At 38.6% G+C, this 22868-nt stretch overlaps 1 protein-coding gene across 1 annotated transcript in view; it reads left to right on the top strand.

Annotated features, from left to right (window-relative positions):
- ANKS1B (ankyrin repeat and sterile alpha motif domain containing 1B) overlaps nt 1-22868 on the top strand; it is a 1399804-nt gene that overhangs the window by 982419 nt on the left and 394517 nt on the right. Inside the window, exon 16 of the mRNA XM_069095213.1 lies at nt 4689-4787. Within this exon, the coding sequence (XP_068951314.1) occupies nt 4689-4787 (99 nt within the window). The remainder of the gene's footprint in view (nt 1-4688; nt 4788-22868) is intronic.

Below are 22868 nucleotides of genomic sequence, written 5' to 3'. Positions count from 1 at the left end.
GAAGGAAGGAAGGAAGGAAGGAAGGAAGGAAGGAAGGAAGGAAGGAAAAATATGGTAAGAAGTTTGTGAACCTTAAAATGCTATTACTATGATTATTAGTCCTTCCTTGACCAAGCAACTATATCTAATTTGTCTTCCATGTGAAAGGAAAGAAAAATTATTTATATATAGGCTCCATTGTGAATAATGAATCTTCCTGAAGTGGTTGGATTATTCAAATTCATACCGAAAATTTCCATTGGACTAAAACCAGTTACCATATTTTGTATAATTCTAACTTTAAATATATGAATTCAGCTATATACAACCACTTCCAGAAATGCATTATTGGCATTAATTGGAACCTGGATATTAGCAGTAATTTGAATCTAGATTATTAAGCACTTATTATGTACAAAGCTCTATGTTGAAGATTAGGGTTACTAGTACAAAAGCAAATACAATCCATGCCTTCCAGAGGAATACTGCCCTAATAGGAGAAGACCACACCAACAGTGTTTTGGCTTGGAAAGTTAAAGGGATGGTGATTGGAACCCTAGTTGAGTAGCTTTACACACCCTTTCAGCAGTGGCAGTGCTGATTTGATTGTTGCTCCAGGACTAGAAAAGTAGAAACTTTGGAGGTACTGAATGATAGCTTGGTAAAAAGATGGCCGGGGGCAGAGCTAAGATGGTGGAGTAGAAGCCATGACCTCCCCCCACAACCATCTCAAATACCTATAAAATATGACTCTAAACAAATTTTAGAGCTACAGAACCCACAAAGTGAAAGAGAGAAACAAATCTCCCACTGAAGGCAGCCTGACAGGCCAGTAGGAAGGGTTCATCACAGCATGCTGGGAACCAAATGCAGTCCCACTTGAGCCAAGTGGTTTTGGCCCCAGGAAGGCAGCTGCAGCCAGAGCAGACTTCAAGAGAGTGAATCACCAGCAGCTGTGATGGTTTCCAGACTTTTCAACCCAGAAACACCAAAATAGAAAGTAAAAGGTCAGTTGGGAACTGTGTTGGAAAGGAAGGGCAAGGTCTGGCCCCTGCCCCCAAGGTGAGAGGTGGCAGAGGCACCGTGGCTACAGTGGCTGCCATGTGGCTGCCTCAGGATCTCCTGGCCTACAGATCATAGGGGGACCAAGCAACCATTCAGAGGGTAATCACTCTTGCTTTGACCTGCTTGGATCTGGGTTGTTTTCTTGGGTGGTGGTCCTAGGATGAAAAATGCCAGTTTGCCAGTGTGGTATCTGTAGAGAGGGTGCCCTCCTCAGACCTCTAACAACATTTGTGAAAACCCCAGAGATTTGGGACAAAGCTCTCCTCTCTGGAAGCAGAGTTCTCTACCATGGCAAAGAGCTCAAAAGTCAAGAAATTGACTGGCAATATGATCAAGCAGAGCAAGCACAAACAGACCATAGAATCCTTTTTGGGGGACAAAAAGGATCGAAGCGTGGAACAGGAGGAAGACAATGAAGTCAGAACTCCTGCATCAAAAGCTTCCAAGAAAAATATGAACTGCTTACAGGCCATGGAGGAGATCAAGAAGGATTTTGAAAATCAAGCAAGAGAAGTGGAGGGAAAAATTGGGAAGAGAAATGAGAATGATGCAAGAAAATTATGAAATGAGAGTCAACAACCTGACTAAAGAAAATAATACCTTAAAAAATAGACTAACTTGGGCAAGCCAGGTAGCACAGCGAGTAAGAGCACTGGCTCCAGTGTCAGGATGACCTGGGATCAAATCCAGGCTCAGACACTTAGCATCCACCCAGAAACACCTGGCCATGTAACTTTGAGCAAGTTACTTAACCCCAATTGCTTTAAAAAAAAATAGACTAACTCAGGGCAGCCAGGTAGCACAGTGAGTAAGAGCACCGGCCCCAGTGTTGGGATGACCTGTGGATAGAATCCAGGCTCAGATACTTAGCACCACAGCCAAAAATAACTGGCCATGTAACCTTGAGCAAGTTACTTAACCCCAATTGCTTAAAAAAAAAATAGACTAACTCAAATGGCAAAAAAGGCCCAAAAAAGCCAATGAGGAGAAGAATGCCTTAAAAAGCCAAATTTGCCAGATGGAAAAGGAATTTCAAAAACTCACTGAAGAGAATAGTTTCTTCAAAATTAGATCAGAGAAAATGGAAGCTAATGACTTTATGAGAAATTAAGATACTATAAAACAAATCCAAACAAGCGAAAAAATAGAAGGAAATGTGAAACATCTCATTGGAAAAACCACTGACCTGGAAAATAGATCCAGAAGAGATAATTTAAAAATTATTCAGCTACCTGAAAGCCATGATCAAAAAAAGAACCTAGGGCAGGTAGGTGACACAGTGAATAAAACACTGGCACTGGAGTCAGGAGTACCTGAGTTCAAATTCAGCCTCAGACACTTAACACAAAAACTAGCCGTGTGACCTTGGGCAAGTCACTTAACCCCAATTGCCCTCCAAAAAGCAAAAAAATAAAAAAAAAGAACCTACAAATCATCCTTCAAGAAATGATTGAGGAAATTTGCCCCAATGTTTTAGAACCAGAGGGCAAAATAGAAATTGAAAGAATAATTCACCTATCACCTCTTGAAAAAGATCCCAAAAGAAAACTCCTAGGAATATTATAGCCAAATTCCAGAGTTCCCAGGTCAAGGAGAAAATATTACAAGCAGCCAGGAAGAAACAATTTGAGTATTGTGGAAACACAATCAGGATAACACAAGATCAAGCAGCTTCTATATTAAGGGATTGAAGGGCTTGGAATATAATATTTTGAGGTCAAAGGAGCTAGACTTAAAACCAAGAATCACGTACCCAGCAAAACTGAGTATAATGCTTCAGGGGGAAATATGGTCATTCAATGAAATAGAGGACTTTCGAGAATTTTGGATGAAAAAAACAGAATTGAATAGAAAATTTGACTTTCAAATACAAGAAGCAAGAGAAGCATGAGAAGGTAAATAGGGAAAATAAATAGTAAGGTAAGAAGATGGCTATGTAGTAAAATTAGACATGCCTAGAACCACCTTAAATGCAGTAGACCATGTATGGTACTCACCAATCATGGCATCAGGGCACCAGCATGGAAGTTCCAGAGATGAAAATGCCCCTATAGGGGATAATGTCTGGTATGGGCAGCAAGAAAGAAATTTCTCTCTGTACCTCAGTTTCCTCATTCTTACAATGAAGGATTTAACTAGATCTCTCAGGTTCAGTGAAATAATCTGCAGAAAACTTCATTTTGAGGTTGGGCTGTGGTCTGAAGTGCTGAGCAGAGAGGATGGAATGGGCTTGTATAGATTGGGCCTGTGATACAGCCCTCCATGGCAACCTACCACAATGCTTCATTCAACATGGGACATAGCATTTTTTACAAAATGTTTTAAAGGTTGCAACATACATATAATATTGCATTTGAGTAGGGTAGATGAGGGTAGAAAAGGTTTAGGAGAATTTTTTTTGTTACAGGAGCTACAATCAGGGGTTCATCAGTCATTCTGCTTCTTTTTGCGTGTCCCCCTCATTCCTGTATGGCAAGAGTACCAATCTGGCCAGAGAACAAAAATGTAGAGGTATAGCAGAAAGAGGGCTGATTCTTTAGCCATGAGACCCAGATTTAAATTCTGACTTTCTGTAATGGTATGGGAGTTATGTAACTTCCCTGGACTTCATTTTCCTCTTCTATAAAATAAGGAGATTGTAGTAGTTGACTCATGAGATTTCTTCCAACTGCAGACCCATGGTCCCAGCTGAAAATATCTTCTATTTACTTATTCTGTATATGTGTACATGCTATGTCCTTTTAGAGACTGGAAATTCCTTGAAAGTAAGGATTATTTCATTTCAGTACTTGTCTTCTCAGGGCCTAAACCAGTTCCTAACACATAGTAGGCAGTTAATCAGATGGTTATTCTTTGATCAATTGATGTAGTCTGACCAGGCCAGATAAAGTAGGGAACCTATGGCCTCTAGGACACATGTAGCCTAGGTCCTCAAGTGCTGCCCTTTGAATCCAAACTTCACAGAACAAATCCCCTTAATAAAATGATTTGTTCTGTAAAAGGCCATACCCAAGGACCTAGAAGGCCACATGTAGCCTTGAGGCCACAGGCTCCCTACCTCAGTACTATGTTTTCTCATTCTAGACACCATACTGGCCTAGATATATCCTAGGAACTTAATAATAACTCTTTGGCAGCTTACCCAATGGAAACTCTGTAATTTAATAAAAGGTGATGGAAACTTTTATTTCTTTTTTGTTTGTCTGTATGTTGATTGATTTCTTTCCTCATTTGTGAAACAACAGAATTAGTCTCAGTGTTCCATACCCAGCTCATCCCATCCTGACTCATTTTGAAAAACAGACTCTCAAAAGTACATAAAATATACTTCTTACTTCTTTTATGACTGAAGACAGTCTTAGTAACTTGTGCCTCAGTTGATTTTAAAGTTTTAAACTTTTAAAGTTGCTTTTAAAACAAATATTTTGATGTTGCAGTTGTTTTATAAACATTGCCGTCATCCTAATCACTACTCCACCCACTCAAAGAAACCTCTCTTATTCCAAAGGAAGTAGTTAGGCCAAACAAACTCAAGAGAATCCCGTTGTTTCAGGTGGTAGAATTGGGAGGAAAATTTGAATTTCTGAATCAGGGGCCTTCAGTTCAAATTCCAGCTTGAACAAGCCTGTCTGCTTCAATTTCAGGGAAGCAATGTGATGGAGGACCAGGATTTGTTGGAAATTGGTATCCTTAATTCTGGACACAGACAAAGAATTCTGCAGGCAATCCAGCTCCTTCCAAAGGTAAGATTGGTTTCATTATGCAAATGTCAACTATATCTGCCTCTTGGTGTTTTTAATATAGAAAGAAAATTATTATGGTATCTGCCTTTTGGATTAAATTTCCAATGGATACGAGTGGTTTTATATACACAAAGAAAAAATCCCTATACAAACCACTTCCCAGAAGAGCAAATGAAAAATGGTACCCTAGTGTGCTGAAAGTGTCAATGTAGTTTTTGTAAACTTACACTTGGAGACCAGTTCAACCCACTTCCCATATATTCCTAACCTGTTAGGTGGTATGTAGAATTTTTTGGAGCTGGTAAATGACTTCCATTCCTTGAAGTAGAGATTCAAAAAGACATTTTTTTTTAACTTTTACATTGATATTTTAAATTAATGAATGAATTTTCTCTCCCATTTCTCCACTGGAAAAGTCAAAAGGGGTAGGGGAGAAAATATGGGAGAGAGCAGATTGGAGGAGGGGATATTCTGTGGGACCGCTATTTTGGGGTGGTGGGTAGGGGAAAAACGGGGAGAAAATTTGTAACTCAAAATCTGGAGGAAACGAATGATGTAAATAAGAAGTTAATAAAGCATTTAAAAAATTAAAAAAAAAACTGAAACATAAAAAAAGTTACATCTCTTTTTGCCCTCTGATTCTATCGCTGCTGTATCAGAAGATGGGTAGAATGTTTCATCATAGATTTTCTAGCGTTGTGGTTGATCGTTGAATCAATCAAAATTCTAAAGCCTTTCAAAGTTGTTGTATTTATGTTATTGTTGAAATTGTCCTGGTTCCATTCACTTCACTCTGCATCGTTTCATACAAGTCTTCCGAGGTTTCTCTGGAAACTTCTCTTTTTGATAATAGGCTTTTACAGTACAGTCTTATTTTTCTGATATAAAACAAACATTATTATTGTGACATCAATCATGACAGCAAGATTCTCTGAGGGTAACAACATATCATTATCTGTCCTTGTCTGGCTTTAGGGATGTGGGTTGAGACACTTGGTGCCATCATAGGTTCTCTCCTTTGGAAACAAAAACTGCAAACTTCCGTAATGTCCATGATTAACCTAAATTATACCAGATAAAATATGCCTGGCAGCTCTCATGATTGCTCATTCTACACTGGTGTAGGGACAGGAGGAGAGAGGAATGGGGCCAGCTGCTAGCAGATAGCTCACAAGTCCTCTTCCCTGAGTACACACGCCATCTCCCTCCTCCCCAACTGCAAGTCTTACGGCACCATGCACATAGCCTCCAAACTTACCTGTCTCTGTCTCTACTTTAGGCCATTCTCCTTTACATTCTTCACCTCTTTCTTATTCTCAGAATGGTCACTAGTGATGGAGCAGAGCCATACAGAACACTTTTTGCACCCAAGGAAACATGTACCTGGGGCAAAGAACATGATATATTCCTTCCAATGTGCTGCTGGGGAGTTCACCGTGGGAGGCTGGGCAACCAGAGAAGGGTTCGTCTGTGGAGCAGATGTCAGGGGAAAGAAGCAGACCATCTGGTGGCTTCTTATTTTAACAAATTATTCTTGTTAACTAGGTGCTAAGCTCAGGCAGTTTGACAGTAATGATGGCCTATAAGTGCTGTCACCAAACTTGAGATTTTGGCGCTCCAGAAAGTTTATTGCCTCCTTTATTGCAACTCAAAATCCTGGAACCCACTAGGGCAGTCTCAGTATTCCTGACCTCCACACACTTATGTCTCCTGTACTTTCTACTGTTTTGTAGTATACATTTAAATGGCCCTTTCTTCTTTTATGAATTATTTTTTTTTAATTATCAAGTATTTCTTTTTCTCATTCCTACCACCACTGGAAAAAAATACCAAATCAAATCCAAACCATTTTAATGAACATGCATCATCAGGAAAAGCAAATCACTATGTTGGCCATGTCTACAAAAATGTGGCCCATCCTAAATCTAATCCCTAACTTCTCTGTCAGGGGGTAATTAGTATGTTTTACCATCATAACTCTGATCAGCATTCTTAGGTCTTTCAAAATTGTCCAGGCTTACAGTACAACCATAACTTCTTTTTAAAAGTAATTATTTTAATTATCAGGAACTTTTTCCTCACCCCAACTCCCTCCCATTGGAAAAAAAAAAGTCAAACAAAATCGTAACTGTTTTTAAAATATGCATAGTCAAGAAAAACAATTTACTACATTGGCTATGTCGAAAAAAATTGTGTCTCCTCCTAAATCTAGTACCTAACTTCTATGTTAGGGGGGAATTAGCAAGTTTTATCATTATTACTCAGATAAACATTCTTAAATCTTTTTAAATTGTCCAGTTTTATAAAGTAACCATTGCTTTTTTTTCTAAAATTAAATTCTTTGAATTGTTAGGCATTTTTAAGTCACTTTAATTCCTACCCATTAGTAAAAATAAAATAAAATCAACTGTTTTTAACAAATTTGCATAGTCAAGAAAAATAAATCCCCACATTGGTCATGTCTTAAAATGTATCTCATTCTACATATTTTGCCCTCACTTCCTATCACAAGACAGGTATCATGCTTTAGCATTGTTCTTCTGATCAGAGTTCATAAGTCTTTTGAAACTGTCTTACAATACAGCCATTGCCTCTTTCTGTTATAGTGTGGTGATCACTCTACCCAGGGTAGTTGCCACCTGTCTTAAAGTCACGTACATCAGCCTCATGCCTACTTCCTCAAGTCAATAAAAATCTTCTGTTCCTTCTCATAGAATTGTACTCCAGGGATGAGGAGTGCAGAGGTAAGCTTCTCATGGAAGCAGCAATATCTGTGTCTTTCTTTCTTTGGAACTGCCAAGCATTGGGTAAAGAGCTAAAGGACCGCTGGGCCTTGCTCTTCACCCTGCAAATGAACTTTCTTGTATGTTTTGCCATCCCAAAATAGACTATGAGCTTCTCAAAAGCAAGCCAGTCTTCCTTTTTCTTTGCTTTGTGCTTGGCACACAGTAAGCATTTAACAAAGGCTTTTTTCTTATATTCATTCATTCTGACAATGAGACTACAGTTTGAATGAGCTCTCTTTAAATTTTGTGGTTCCAAAGATTTGTGTTCTAATCTCTCCGGATAATCCAGCAAATTCAAAATAAAATAAATTTCATTTTCTTTGAAGAAAATCTATTAGAAAAATACAGCCATATAGCAACTAGGTGATGAGAAATATCAGAAATAGAAATGCCACTCTGAAAGAAATTAAAACACAAGGTCTAATGGTGAAAAACAGAGCAATAAACATTTTTTTCTTTGTCATTAGTTTTAAAAAACTTATTTCTGAGGAAATCTCTTGACAGTCTCCAAGTCAGGGTACAATTTAAAATAGAACTGGTTCTCAACCTTGTGCTGTTTAACATTTTCATCAATTCCTCAGATAAAGGCAGAGATGGCGTGCTCATCAGATTTGCAGATGAGGAAAAATGGGAGGCATAGCTATCACACTGTATGACAATCAGGAAACAAAAAAGATCTTAACAGACCAGAACACTGAACCAAACTGAAATTGACTGAGTTTAATAGGGATGAAACTAAAAGTTTTCACTTGGGTTCAAGAAATTAAACTTCACAAGGAGATGAAGGTAGAGGCATGGTTAAAAACAAATTTGTCTGAAAATGATCTGTCAAAGTGGACTGCAAGCTTGGTATGAGTCAGCTCAGTGGCCAAAATGGCTTTTCAAGAGGGAGGACTTCCTCAAAAGAACTGAATTCAAATTGAATGGACTTGATGGATTCTACCTCATTACTTTAAACAAAGGCTAGATGACTGCACTTGTTGGGTGTGTTGTAGATGGTGTTTTTTCAGGTATAGACTAAACTAGATAGTCACTGATCTCCTTTTCTACTCTGAAATTCTGTGATTCAGTGATTGAGTCTACTGTGATCATCTCCTTTGACTGGCATGGTCCCACTTCTGCCTTTCCTATGGACCAGTGATGTCAAACTGTCATAGAAATTGAAACCACCTGGACTGTGTACATAACGATCTCTTTTAGACACATATTGACTTAGAAATCTTCATATTAACATTCTCTATATTTTGTTGTGTTTTTATTTACTTTGTTAAATATTTCCCAATTACATTTTTAATCTGACTGAATCTACATGCAAGAGTATGGTGGACAGTGGGGACCACAGGTCTCATGTTTGACCCCTATACTGTGGACAGTCACTGACTGTGAAGGGTACATAGAAAAAAATGTTACTGACCCAGCGTCCTATGGGCAAAAACTTTTATGCCAGCTCTTGGTAACTGTACATATTCTGACAAACAGGACCAGACTCCTCCTCTGTTTAACTAAGTACTTGGCTCACCCAGGTACTAAGTAAACTATCACTGTCTGCTATAGCTATTGAAGCAAGGAGAATTCCTCTTTCTCTCCATCTCTCTCTTCCCCTCCCTCTCCCTATCCCTTTCCTTCTCCCTATGCCTCTCCCTCTCCTTTTCCTTCTCCTTCTTTCTCTCCCTCTCTCTCTTTCCTCCTCCCTCCTTCTCCCCATCCCTCTCTCCCCCTTCCTCCTTCTCTTCCTCTCTCTCCCTTTTTCCTCAAGGACTCAAACTAAATTCATAAGCCCAAAAGATTATACTTACCCTCCTACCTTCTCTGTGACTCTTGACCAGAGAAAAAGAAATGGAGGGGAAAGATAATATGGGTTGACTTATGCCTTGACTTAACTTGATATGTGTAGCTAATTATTTTCTACTTCCTACTTGCCCACCTTCCAGTGCTGTCAAGAACCACAGAAAGCTCAGAGACTGATAAACAAACTAATTTCCTATAGAGATCAGTTCAAGCTTGTTTCTTATAAGCAAACATAAACAGTATATTCAGTAGATCTTTTAAGCATTAAGCAGTATTTATTTTCCCACAAGGATAAGAAAAATATTGAATATTCTTAAGAATAAAGGGATATGGGGAAGCTAGGAAAAAGCACCAGTCACCTGAGTTCAAATCTGGCCTCAGACACTTAAAACTAGCTGTGTGACCTTGGGCAAGTCACTTAACCCCAATTGCCCTGCCTTTCCCCCTCCAAAGAGCAAAAAAAAAAAAAAGAATGAGGGGATAGGCACTGGAGTTATGATTTCATTGGTATAGAGAGCACCCAGGGAGGAAATTCTCCCTACCAGGACTTGGAGCAGTTGTCCTACAAAGTAAGTCTTGTTACCTATGGTAGAGGTGTCAAATACTCCGCCAGTTCAGCAGGCAACACTCCCAGTACAGCAGAAGCATATTAAGATGTAATTGGGAAATATTTAACAAAATAAGTTAAAATGTACTAAAATATACATAATGTTAATATGTGGTTTTCTAAATCAGTATGCCTCCAATCTCTAGATGAGTTTCATACCACTGACCTAGAGTAGGGACACATTGAATGACTTGCCATAACTAACAGAGTCAGTGTATGTTGGAGTCAGGACCTGACATCAGGTGTTCCTGACTGTAAGGCCAGCTCTCTTCTTGAAACCACTGAAGACTTAGAAGGTTGCTCTCCCACCTCTTGGCTTCTTTCCTCAGTTCCTTTTGTCTGGAATGTACTTCTCTTAATTTCCAGTTATCAAAGTACTGCCCAAATTCTGGTTCCTTCAGACCTTCTTCCCACACTCCCAGTACCTCAAGATTTCTTCTTTCCTTAGATCCACAAATAACTTAATATCTTTTTATGAAGCATAGAAATATTTGTGAGTAATTTTTCTATCCCTAGAAAGTGAAACTCACTAAGGTGGTTGTGGTATAAGTGGAGAGAAGGAGATAAATAGGAGATATGGTGTGGATGTAAAAGCAATAAGGCTTTGCAACCTATTGGGTGGGAGCTGGGGTGATGGAGAGTGAGAATGAAGTTTCAACAATCACTTCAAGATTGTAGACTTGGGTGACTGGAAGGATAGTAGTTCCCTCACCAGAAATAGGAAAGTGAGGAGGAGGAGTGGTCTTTAGGGGAAGGAAAATGAGTTGAAATGTTTACTGAGCAAGTGGTGCTATGGTAGCAAAGCTTAGGAAAAGACCAGAGCAGGATATATAGATCTGTTAATTAAGTGCCTAGAAATTATAATTAAAGTATGAGAGGAGAAGTGGAAGAGGGGAAAAAAGAAGAGAAAAAGGGTGTGAAGGGAGAGGAAAGGGAAGGAAAATAGGAGAATAAGGGAAAGGAAAAGGAAGAAAAGAAAGAAGAGAGGGGAGAAGAGGAAAAGAGAGGAAAGGGGAGAGGAGAAGACAAGACAAGAAAAGAGAGAAGTCTTAGCCTCTGACCTTATGATGAAGACATATTTGGGTAAGTGGTTGTATAGATGATGAGCAAAGGAGAACAAGAACAAGAGGCTGATTAACTAGAAGAACCATGAGAGAGAAGACACACAAAAACCAAGGAAAGAATAAATGTCCAGGAGGATAAAGAAATCATCATAATCAGATGCTTCAAAGAGGTCAAGAAATATAAAGACTAAGAAGAGGCCATGGAATTTTTCAGCTGAGAGATAATTCGTCTCAAGGTAGCATTGGAGAGGGAAACTTCAGTTGAGTGATGAGTTTGGAAGACATATTGTGTGGAGTTGAGAAATGAGTGAGAGAAGAGGAAGTAGGAGCAGCTAGTGTAGACAGTTGGATTTGGTCTATTAAAATGAGGAGAGAAAAAATAATACCTTGAGGGGAATGTAGGGTAAAGTGAAGGTGTTTTTTTAATAATGGGAAGATTTGGGTATGTTGAAAGGGATCCAGGAGGTAGCCCGAGAAAAAGAAGTGAAAAACCAGGGAGAGAGGAGTGATCAAAGCAACATTCTCCTGGATGAGATTAGAGGGAATGGAATCAAAGGCATGGAAGAAAGATTAGTATTGGCTAAGGAGGAGAGATACCTCATCTTATAAGACTAATACAAAAGAAGGGAGTTTGAGAAATGATGCTGGATTGTTTTTAAGTATGCAATTTTTAAAAAATGGTGGAGAATCTCAACTTGGGGCAGGGGAGGATGTTTTGAGGTCATTCACTGAGAGGGACAGGTATAGGTGGCTTGAAAAGAAGGCCAAGTTTGAAACATCAGGGAAGAGTAAAAGATTCGCCATGCAGTGGTGAGAACCCAATTGAGATTGGGTTTCTAGAGAAGTCATTCACCATTGTTATGTGATTTCCCCCAGTTGCATTCACTAACATGAAAGCTGAAACAGAGAAAGTGGATAATGGGAGTAATCGAGGACTGAGGTATGATAAGGAAGAAGGGCAATATGACAAGGAAACAAGGGATTTGAGATGCAAGGATCATCTAAAACTAAGACCCCAAAAGGTGGGGTGCCATGGCCAGAGTGATAGACCTTGGCAAGTGTCAGTGTCAGAGTTAAAATTAGAACCTCTGCATACCTTTGTGTTTCTTCGTCTTATGCTTTTTACTTTCTGCCAAGTCAGAGGAAGGATGGGTGGAGGTGGAGCTAATGAGGGTAAAAAGCTATAATAAAAGATAATGTAGGTAAAGAGCTTTGCAAATTCTAAAACTACGTACATGTCAGTTATTCCTATTTCCTATCATGCTACTTTTTAAAGAGCAAATGAAATAAGGTAAGTAAAGCATTTTGTATCCATAAAGCATTACATAAATACAAACTATTCTAAAATTATCATTTTTACAAATATAGCAAGTATCAAGATTTTACTGATGTTGGAAATCCTGGTATTAGCATTTCTCCTACTATAATAGACTGTAGGATATTAGTAATGATTCTTGGAGATTTGTATGAGACTCAGAACCTAAAGAAACTTGCCCAGGGCAAATTAATCAGCTTCCATTTGTTTAGTGCTTACACTGTGCTTGGCATTGTTCTAAGTGCTGGGGAAACAAAGTTAAAAGCAAAATAGCCCCTGCCCTCAAGAAGCTTATAGTCTATCGAGTGCAATAGCATCTACACTTAGAAATAGATACTATATACATGTGCATACACATATATGTTATACACTTGTATGTGCGTGTATGTGTAAAATACAGTCATTTGAGGGGCTAGATGCTAACAGCTGGAGGTGAGTGAGGTGCTGGAAAATGCCACCTGTAGCTTGTAATGGTTAACCTGGGCATTAAAGAAAACTGGGGACTCTAAAAAGCAGACATGATGATAGAATGAATTCCAGGTATGATGGCTTGTACAAATTTGAATAATTGTTCAAAGTCATGGAGATGGGAAATAGAATGTGATTTGTGGGAAAGAACAAGAAATCCTGTTTGACTGGACCATAGAGTTAATGAAGGAGAATAATGTAGAACAAGCCTGGAAAGGTTTTAAATTTCAAATCATGGAGCAACAAGGTAGCACAGCGAGTAAGAGCACTGGCCCCAGAGTCGGAAAAACCTGGGATCGAATCTGGGCTCTGATACGAAGTACCACACACAGAAATAACTGGTCGTGTAACCTTGAGCAAGTTACTTAACCCCAATTGCTTTAAAAATAAATACATAAATAAATAAAATAAAAATAAATGAATGAATTTCAAATCATTTAAATGCCTAGTGATCCTAGAGATAATAGGGAACCTCTAGGGAGTTATTGGTTGAACAGTGATATGAAGGCATCTAGGTGGCACAGTACATAGAGCACTGGACCTGGAGTTAGAAAGACTTATCTTCCTGAGTTCAAATCAGATCTCAGACTCTTACTAGCTGTGTGACCTGGGGCAAGTCACTTGACCCTGCTTGCCTCAGTTTCCTCATCTGTAAAATGAGCTGGAGAAGGAAATGGCAAACCACTCTAGGATCTTTGCCAACAAAACCCCAAATGGGGTCACAGTCAGTTACCTAACCATACATGACTTAGTTTCTTCATCTGTAAAATGAGCTGGATGAGGAAATGGCAAACCACTCTTCCAAATAAAAACACAGAAAGTGTCACAGTCAGACACTACTGAAATGACTAAACAACAACCAATATGGTATGACTCATGCTTTAGGGAAATCTCTTTAGCAGAGTCATAGAAGATAGATTGGTGAGGGAGAGACTTAAGGCAAGGAGACAAATTAGGAGGCTGATGGTCTATGAGAGGTTGTAGGAACCTGAACTAGGTTGGTTGTGGTGAGTGAAGATGGTAAATAGATGGGAGAGATGTTGTAGAGGTATAATCAACAAGTCTTGGATTTGTGGGATGAGAAAAAGTCACTCAGATACAAAGTGTGTGAGATGGGACCTGAACCCACATCTTCTTGACTCAAATTCCAGCCCTTTTCCCACTACACTACTCTGGCTGTCATCACTAATACTAGTGATAAAAGGTAGCTTACATTCTTGGGGGGGGGGAGGGGGCGGTGTTGAGAATCTAGTACCTCCTGAGCGATGATGAAAAACAATGAATGAAAATTTCAATTATGTCTCCATTATGGGAAACAGTACAATGGGAACAATACAGAATTAATTAAGTCACAATCAAATGTGATGCAGAGCTGCCTGACACATGCAGAAGCCTATGAGGAATATAGAAAAATATGAAAACTTACTCCTCAGAAAGACTCACCTGGCTGTTTTGATGCTATGCATGGTGATTGCCTTCCTTCTTCAATTAGGAGCTCCCTCCTCAGCCAGTTAACAGTGTGGCTTTATTGCCACTGAATCCATTTGTACTCCATCTCACTTCTCATGCTAGAACACAGATGGAATGTATCTTCTTCTTGTTTATGTCATTTGGAGCCTTAGAGCATTTATGCTCATCATCTTTCAGAAGAAATATTTCCATGACTGCTACTTGCAATCCATTAGTTCACATATCATATTTGGAAATTGGTGAAAGCATTCATCAAGGACCATAGGCAGGCAATTTGGAATATTTATTTCAGCATTAATAGACTATCATGCCAGAACACTTGTTTCATGCTGCATTTCCCATAATGATATGGGATCCAAAGAGAAGAGTTGAGGTCCTTTGGTAATCGGTGTTTCATGTAGTGTGACCTTTTTGAGCATTGAAAATTGTTCACCTTTGGGAACAGCTGCAAATGGTATTAAGGAAGTGATACTTATAGAAGTTTTGTCTACTTTCATTATAATTACAATCACTTTTTTTCTTGACATGTTCTCTACCATATTATTGATGTGCATGGGTGTTTAGTCACTGTGAAGTGAGTGAATGAATGATGGAGTGAATGAGTTAATAAGTGAATTAATGTGAAAGAGGAAATAAATGAGGGAGAGTGAATGAATGAGAGAATAGGTGAATTAGTGAATGAATAACTAAATTATCCGTGAACAAGTGAAATAATGATTGAGTGAAAGAGGGAAGAAATGAGTGAAGAAATGAGTAAATAAAAAGTCAATGAATTGATATGAATGCATGAATGAGTGAATAAATGAGTTTTTGAATGAGTGAAAATGTATGAATGCATGAATGAGAGTAAATGGATTAGGGATTAAATGAGTGAATGAATAAGTGAAAGTGTGAGTGAATAAATAAGTGAATACATATAAGTGGGTGAGAGACAAGGAATGTATGGAAACAGGAGTGAATGAGTGATTTGAGAGGACCTAGAGAAGTGAGTGAACAAATGACTGAGCAAGTGAAAGCATGAATGAATGAGTAATTGAAAGTGTGAGTGTCAATGAATGAAAGTGGATGAGTAAGATAAAGTGAATGAATGAAGGAACCAATGAGGAAGTGAATAAAAAGGTGAATGCATAAATGAATAATCTTTTGTACTAATGCTTGAATTAGAAGAAAAAAATGTCCTTTAATTTTCACTCACTGCCCTGCCTTGTTTCATTTGTCCTAAGTGCTCCTATTGCTTTCTAAGGACCTAATTTGTTCCCTTTTTCTCTTCTGAAGAAAGAAAATTCATGAAAGTAACAGGAGCAAATTACGTATAATGTACTAGCTGAGAAATAGTGAGTGTAGTCCTGTTTTTTTTTTTCCTTTATTTTCAGCTAAGGAGCAGTGGAATGGAGCCCAAAGGATAGAGTGAGAAGCTCAGAGACTTGGATTCCATTCTGTGGCATATTTAGCTTTGAGCAGGTCACTTCACTTTTATAAGTCTCCATTTCCCCAGCTGCAAAATGGAGGGAGGCTACATTGGCCGATTCCAATGGCCATCCTACTTTTCTAAGGCAATCCAATAATTGTGTTTCTCTGAGTAAGGAAATTATTAGTATGAGTCTATTAGCTTTGAAAGCCTTTTGCAACCTGGCCCCAACCTCTCTTTTGAGTTTCATTGTACATTATTCCCCCAATACACTCTATCTTCCAGCCAAAATGACATTCTTCTTCATGTTCTGTCTCTCCCATTCTCTCCCACAACTGCAGTAAACTCACTTCTCACCCCATTTTCACAGAATCCCTCTCTTCCTTCAGTATTCAATGCAAGCACTACCTTCTCCATGAAGCTTTTTGTGTTCCTTGTTTGCTAGTACCATCCATCTCTACCTTGCATTCGATGAGCTTCTACTGGCATCCTATCCTACCACTACATCTTGCTCTGAGAACTACAATTAAATGAACACCCCCATTGCCTCTGGAAACAATGGATCCATTATACCACTTAAAAGGCCATAAATCCCTTCCATTCTTACCGTCTGCTTAATGTGTTGCTTTCTCTTAGGATATAGGTTCCTTGAAGGCAAAGTCTTACTTATTTGTACAATTTATATTTATATAAATATGTATACATACATGTGTGTATGTATACATACACATAAATATACATACATATATGTGTATGTGTATCTTTGTGTGTGTATGTGTATCAATGTATATGTGTATATCTCCCCAGCACTTAGCACAATATCAACCACAAAGCGAATATGTTTAAGAAATGTTATTCATTCTTTTTTCATATTCAAATTGTATTGTCGTTCAACCATTTCTGTCACGTCCAACTCTTCGTGACTCCATTAAGTTTGCAAAGCACTTTCCATGTATGATTTTCAATCCTCAAAACAGCCCTGAGAGTTATGTGATATTGTTGTTCACTTGTTTCAGTTGTGTCTGACTCTTCATGCCCCCATCTGGGGTTTTCTTGGCAAAGACACTGGAGTGGTTTGCCATTTTCTTCTCCAGATCATTTGACAGATGAGGAAACAAAGACAAACAGAGTTCACTGACTTGCCCATGGTCACACAGCTAGTAAGTTTCAAAGGCCAAATTCTAACTCAGGAAGATGAGTCTTCCCTGACTCCAGATCCAGCAATCTATCCACAAATATAAGTATGTAAAGAATAAATATACAGTTTGAAAGGGGCAGCTAAGTGGTGCAGTGGATATTTGTACTTTTAGCCTCCCACAATAAGGGTTAGAGACTGAATAGTCTAGAATTTAATAGACTAATAAATGCATATTGATAGATTCACCAGAGGCATGGAATTATGGGATGTCTTTAGAATCTAAGAATGATCTCATAAATCATAGCGTCTAGTCACATTTTTCCACCTTGAGGAAACCGAGTCTTGTACCAATAAGCACTGATAAAAAGGAAATTCTTGTTCACTTTAAGGTGGGATTAGGTGACTTCTGAGTTTCCTGGAGACTGATTCAATGATTCATCCCTGAAGAAACTCTGCCACCATTAAACCAAGAGATATGCCTCCTTGTTAACGAATCCCACCATGTTAGTATATTTCATCCTTTCCCACATATTCCTAGTTCCCATATTTTCTCTTTAAATTTTCCCTCTTCTCATTCTCTTACTCCCTTCATGGACATCACAGATCTAGAACTGAGTTTATGCATAACTGGTCCCTTTTCCATACATTAGCCTATCACTGCCTTGGTTCTTATATACCTAATGCTTGTATTTCACATGGTATTTCAGAAAGATCATGAAATTGGCAGTAGGAAGGACTAGGTTCAAATCCTAACTATGGCCTGGGGAACATGATGTCACCTCTCTGGGCCTCAGTTTCTTCTAATGTAAAATGAGTAACCTGGAGTACATGGCCTCTTGCTCTACATCAGTGGTTCTTAGCCCTTTGTTGTCTCATGGACCCCTGGTGAAACCTCTGAACCACTTCTCAGAATAATGTTATTAAATCCATAAAATGAAATACATAAGATTACAAAGGAAACCAAATGTCAGTGAAAATAAAGATGTACTTATGTCCCCATCCAAGTTTATGGACTCCTGAAATCTATCCATAGGCCCTTTTGGGGGGAGGTCAGACCACAGACTAGATTTGTTATTCTAAATTTGTTATTCTTTGACCTTCAATCACTTTGAACCTCAAGTTCCGGGCCCCATGGCTTCTGAGATCACTTCTGGTCCTATTTCCTTAAGCATATTTTTATATGCCTCAGAATGCTCATTAAAGTTGCTTCAGAATTACACTGAGCACTTCTGAACAGGTTAATTCAGGCCTCCCTTCCCTCCCCAGTACTGGACAGTGACTCAGGGATCCAGTAGGAGTGGAGAGGAGGCAGCTTCCCCAGTTGGTGCTAAAATGGAAAGCTTTGAGTCATCTCCACACAACACACACACACACACACACACACACACACACACACACACACACGTCTAACACCTGACTAATACCAAGACACAGAAATGTGTCTGGCCTCTCTCTTCCCCTTTGGCAGAAAGCACTCAGACTGTGACATCTTCTTTTCCCTTGCAGAATGCCCTTGGTCTTGCTGGAGAGATGCAGGAGGGAAAATAAATTGAAAAGAACTAGGATCACAGAATTGAGATATGGAAAGAACCTTGCAGTTCATAACTCTGTCCTTTTATACATGAGGAAACAGAGGCCCCAGAAAGTCAAGTGATGTGCCAAAGGTCACCTAGGGAATGTGTGGCAGACCTCAGATCTGAATTCAGGTACTCTGAATCCATATCCACTGGTCTCTCCACTGTGCCACTCAAATTCCTCATTTTTCAGATAAAGAAACTTAGGTTCAGAGAACAGAATAATAATGGCTAGCATTTGTATATCACTTTTAGCTTTGCAAAACACTATATGTATGATCTTTTTCAGTCCTCAGAACAACCCCTGAGAGTCAAGTGCTGTTATTGCTGTTCAACTGTTTCAGTTGTATTGGACTCTTCAAGACACTATCTGGGGTTTTCTTGGCAGAGATACAAGAGAGGTTTGACATTTCTTACTCCAGCTCATTTTACAGATGAAGAAACTAAGGCAATAAGGATTAAGGGACCTGCCCAGGGTCACACAGGTAGGAAGTGTCTGAGGCCAGATTTGAACTCAGAAAGATGAGCCTTCCTGACTTCAGACCTAGTTCTCTATCCACTAAACCATCTAGCTTCCCTGATGTGATATTATTATGCCCTTTTTACTAATGAGGAAACTAGAGCTGAGAGCAGCTAGTTAGTGATGGGTGTGTAATTTGAACTCATATCTTCTTGACTCCAAAGTAACTTGTCCAGTGTCTTACAAGTACTAAATAAGCAGAGTCAAGACTTTAATCATTAATTCTTTTTAATTCCATGTCCACATCATTGTTCTGTCTCCTTTATTGGATTCTAGAGCAGGGGATCTTAACCAGAGGTCAACAGGATTTCAGAGGGTCTGTCGATAGATTTCAAAGGGATCTTTGAACTTTAATGGGAAAAAAATACATCTTCATTCTCACTCATATCTACCTGAAACTTAGCATGTCCTTGAATTATTTAAAAACATTATTTTGTGAAGGGATTCATAAGCTTCATCAGACTTCCAAAGAGTTCAGAGAACAAAAAAAGGACTAAAAAGGTCTGGTATTTCTTAAATACAGTCCTTAGTGAAGGTTTCCAATGTTTGATGTTCCAGTGGTTCATTTGTAAGGGAAGAAACTAAGAATGTGCTTGAACCAGCTCAAACCTGCTCAGGAGAATTGATTCAAGTGATACAGTTGAGAGTGAAAGTTACATGTTTGATGGACATAGTCATTATGTCAAATGAATTTGACAAGGAAGAACAGGATATTGGGTTGAGATTAATAAAATCAAGTTCAAGAGGGACAAGTTCTTATGTTTGAGACAAAAAATCAATTTCACAAACACGTTTGTAGGAGGCACAGTTAGATACCAGTTTGTCTGAAAGTTTCAGTGAACTGAATACTTAGTATGAGTCAAAAGCATAACATGACAATTAAAAACAAAAACAATCTTAGTCTACATTATGAGAAACACAGCTTTCAGGACTAAAGAGGAGATAGTTGTACTGTATTCAAAACCATATCTGGAGTATTCCATTCCATCTTGTACACCATGTTTTAGGAAGGTCATTGATAAACTAGAGAGCATTGGAGGCAGAGGCAGGAGGAAACCCAAACAGAAAAGAGCTTTGAGCTCATATTCCATGAGAATTAGCTGAAGAAATAAATCAATATTCTCTTTAAGAATAGAAGACTTAATGAAGACATTAGAGGTATCTAGTTGATGCCATGTGGAAAAAGGATTAGACAGTGTGGTGCCAGAGGGCAGAAACAGGAATGATGGGTGGAAGTTACAAGGAAGCTAATTTAGTCTCTATGTCAATAAAACATTTTATAATTTGTATCTATCTCAAAGTGGAATCGACTCCCTTAGGAGGTGATGAATGAAGATCCTCTTTCCCTGGGAATCTTTAAGTAAGATTGGATGGCCATTGTCTGGGTGTGTTGAGGGATGCTTTTTCAGGTATGGGTCAGACTCTGCTTTCTGAGGTCTCTTAATCTCTAAAAACCTGTGATTGTGAGAACATACAGTTCTCTGTTGACACAATTTATTCCACTATGACTGTGCAATTCTTCATTTGTAATTTGCTATAACCTATACCCACCGAGTGCCTCAGTATTCCTTACAGTGCAATAATGTTACATTGCATCCTTCTGCCACAATTTGCTTAGGCATTCCCCAATGGTTGGACACATAATTTGTTTCCAACTATTTGCTATTACAGATAGTCCTTCTATGAATATTTGTGTGCAGATTGGTCTTTTCATGCTATCAACTTTCTTGGGGAAAAAACTGAAGAGTGAGATTGCTGGGTCAAAGGTATGAATATCGTTGTAAGTTTTCCTGCATAATTCCACTTTGCTTTCTAAAACAATTGGGCCAATTTATCACCTTGCTATCAGGGAGTGACTATACCCAGTAGGAAAATTCAAATCTGAGATACATTTCATAATGATGATAGGAACAAGTGATTGAACACAGAAAAAAAAGAAATAGCTGAGTAAAATAATAACTCCCTAGTTTCAAGATTCAGAGAATCTGGGTGACAGAAGATAAAGGTGGTGCTAGTCTTAGGTGGGCAATGATTATTTTAATTAGTCAATTTAGAACTTGTCAAGTTTGAGATTACAATTCGACATCCAGATGTTTTTTCATTGTCTGTGGTTGGAACTTTTTGGTTGAAACCTGGAAGGGGCAAGTGAAAGGAAAGGGCTGAAGGCTGAGATTTAGGGATCCCATCACCCTTTGCATTTCTGAGGCATGAGCCAGACTAGGACAAGATGAGTGTTGAAAAATAGGAGGCAGTTAGATAGAAGACAGTGCAGTGGGTAGGGGACGGGCTAGGAGTCAGAAAGACTAGAGTTCATGTCTCAGGCATTTACTAGGTGTTCCACACTGGGCAAGTCCCTTATCCTCTCAGCCTCTGCTTCCCAATCTACAAAATGAAAGCTTGGTCTCAATGGCCTCTAAAGCTCTACTCTGGCTCTAAATCTATGGTATTATGAATGTTTTGAGAGTTACAGAGCAGAAAAAGGCAGGTGGGCATTTTAAAAGGATAACTTAATTCTACCAACCCTTTCCTACACAACTCATTAAGTCAAATGCAGATATGTGAAGGAACTGGAATTTTGTCAGCAGGGGAAATTCTTGATGTGCAAACTTCACATGTTGAAATGTAGGACTGTGTTTCCATGAGGGGTATAAGATTCTAGAATGAGGTCTGAAAGGGACCTCAGAGTACATCTAGCCTAACCCTTTTACTTGACAGATGAGGAAACCTACCATAGAAGATTCATAGGAGCATCAGTTTAGAGCTAGAAGAGACCATAGAGGCCATCTGGTCTAACTCTGTATTTTCACAGATGAGAACAGTAAGTCCTAGGGAGGTTAAGCTGATTGCCTAAGGTTGCACAGCTATCAAATGGCAGGGTCAGGGTTTGAATCCAGATGCTTTGACTTCAAATCCACCAGTTTTCCCTCTATACCATATTGTCTCTGCAGGGCAGTCCCCATCTGGGTCTCATAGCAGATAGATGATTCACATTTCTGTACCGAGCTAACAAGATAAGGATGAGAAGAATATAATAAGAAGAATGACATTAAGTCATCCTATCCAACTCTGCAATAGTCTGCAGAATATTAAAACTGAAAGAACAACATTAAGAGAGTGACCTGTGCCAGGAATATTCTATCTAAACTCCAATACACTGGAGGGCAAGAATGAGACAACAGCAACATTAATGTGATTGTTGTTATTGTGACCATAGCTTAATATCATTATTAATTAGTATTATTTAATATTAAGTATTAATATTCATCAATAATTATTTTAATATTATATTGATGCTCTTATTATAATTGATACTGCTATTATTAGTTATTTTATTAATGTTTAGAACCTTTGTTGAGTGACTTCCTTCTACTAAGACAGATTAATGACTATTCACCAACTAAGAGTCTTCAAGAATTGACTGGAATATTGAGATGTCAAGTTAACTTGCCCAGAGTCACACAAGTCAGCATGTGTCAGAGGTAGGATTTGAACTCAGACCATACTGACTCCAAGACCAGCTCTCCATTTGCTACTAGATAATGATAGTGATGATAGAAATAACTAACATTTTTATAGCACTTTAAGGTTTGCCAAATTTTACATACATGGACTCATTTGATCCTCACTACATACATCCTTGGGAAATGGTTGATATTATTAATCACACAATAAAAACCATTATTATCATAATGAGATATGTGTGTATGTATTTGTTTGTTTGTTGCTGTTTAATCTTTTCAGTCCTGACTCTTTGTGTTGTCATTTGGAATTTTCTTGGCAAAGATACAGGAATGTTTGCCATTTCCTTCTCTAGTTCATTTTACTGATGTGGAACTGAAGCAAATAGGGTTAAGTTTCCCAGGGTCACATAGATAGATAGATAGATAGATAGATAGATAGATAGATAGATAGATAGATAGATAGATAGATAGATAGATAGATA

This window comes from Petaurus breviceps, unplaced genomic scaffold (genome assembly GCF_028583685.1).
Source record: "Petaurus breviceps papuanus isolate PSGF00001 unplaced genomic scaffold, PetGlider_PUasm1.0 225, whole genome shotgun sequence".
Classification (NCBI taxonomy): domain Eukaryota; kingdom Metazoa; phylum Chordata; class Mammalia; order Diprotodontia; family Petauridae; genus Petaurus; species Petaurus breviceps.
Note: the sequence above shows the minus strand (reverse complement) of the source record. Positions and strands in the feature narration are given on the sequence as shown.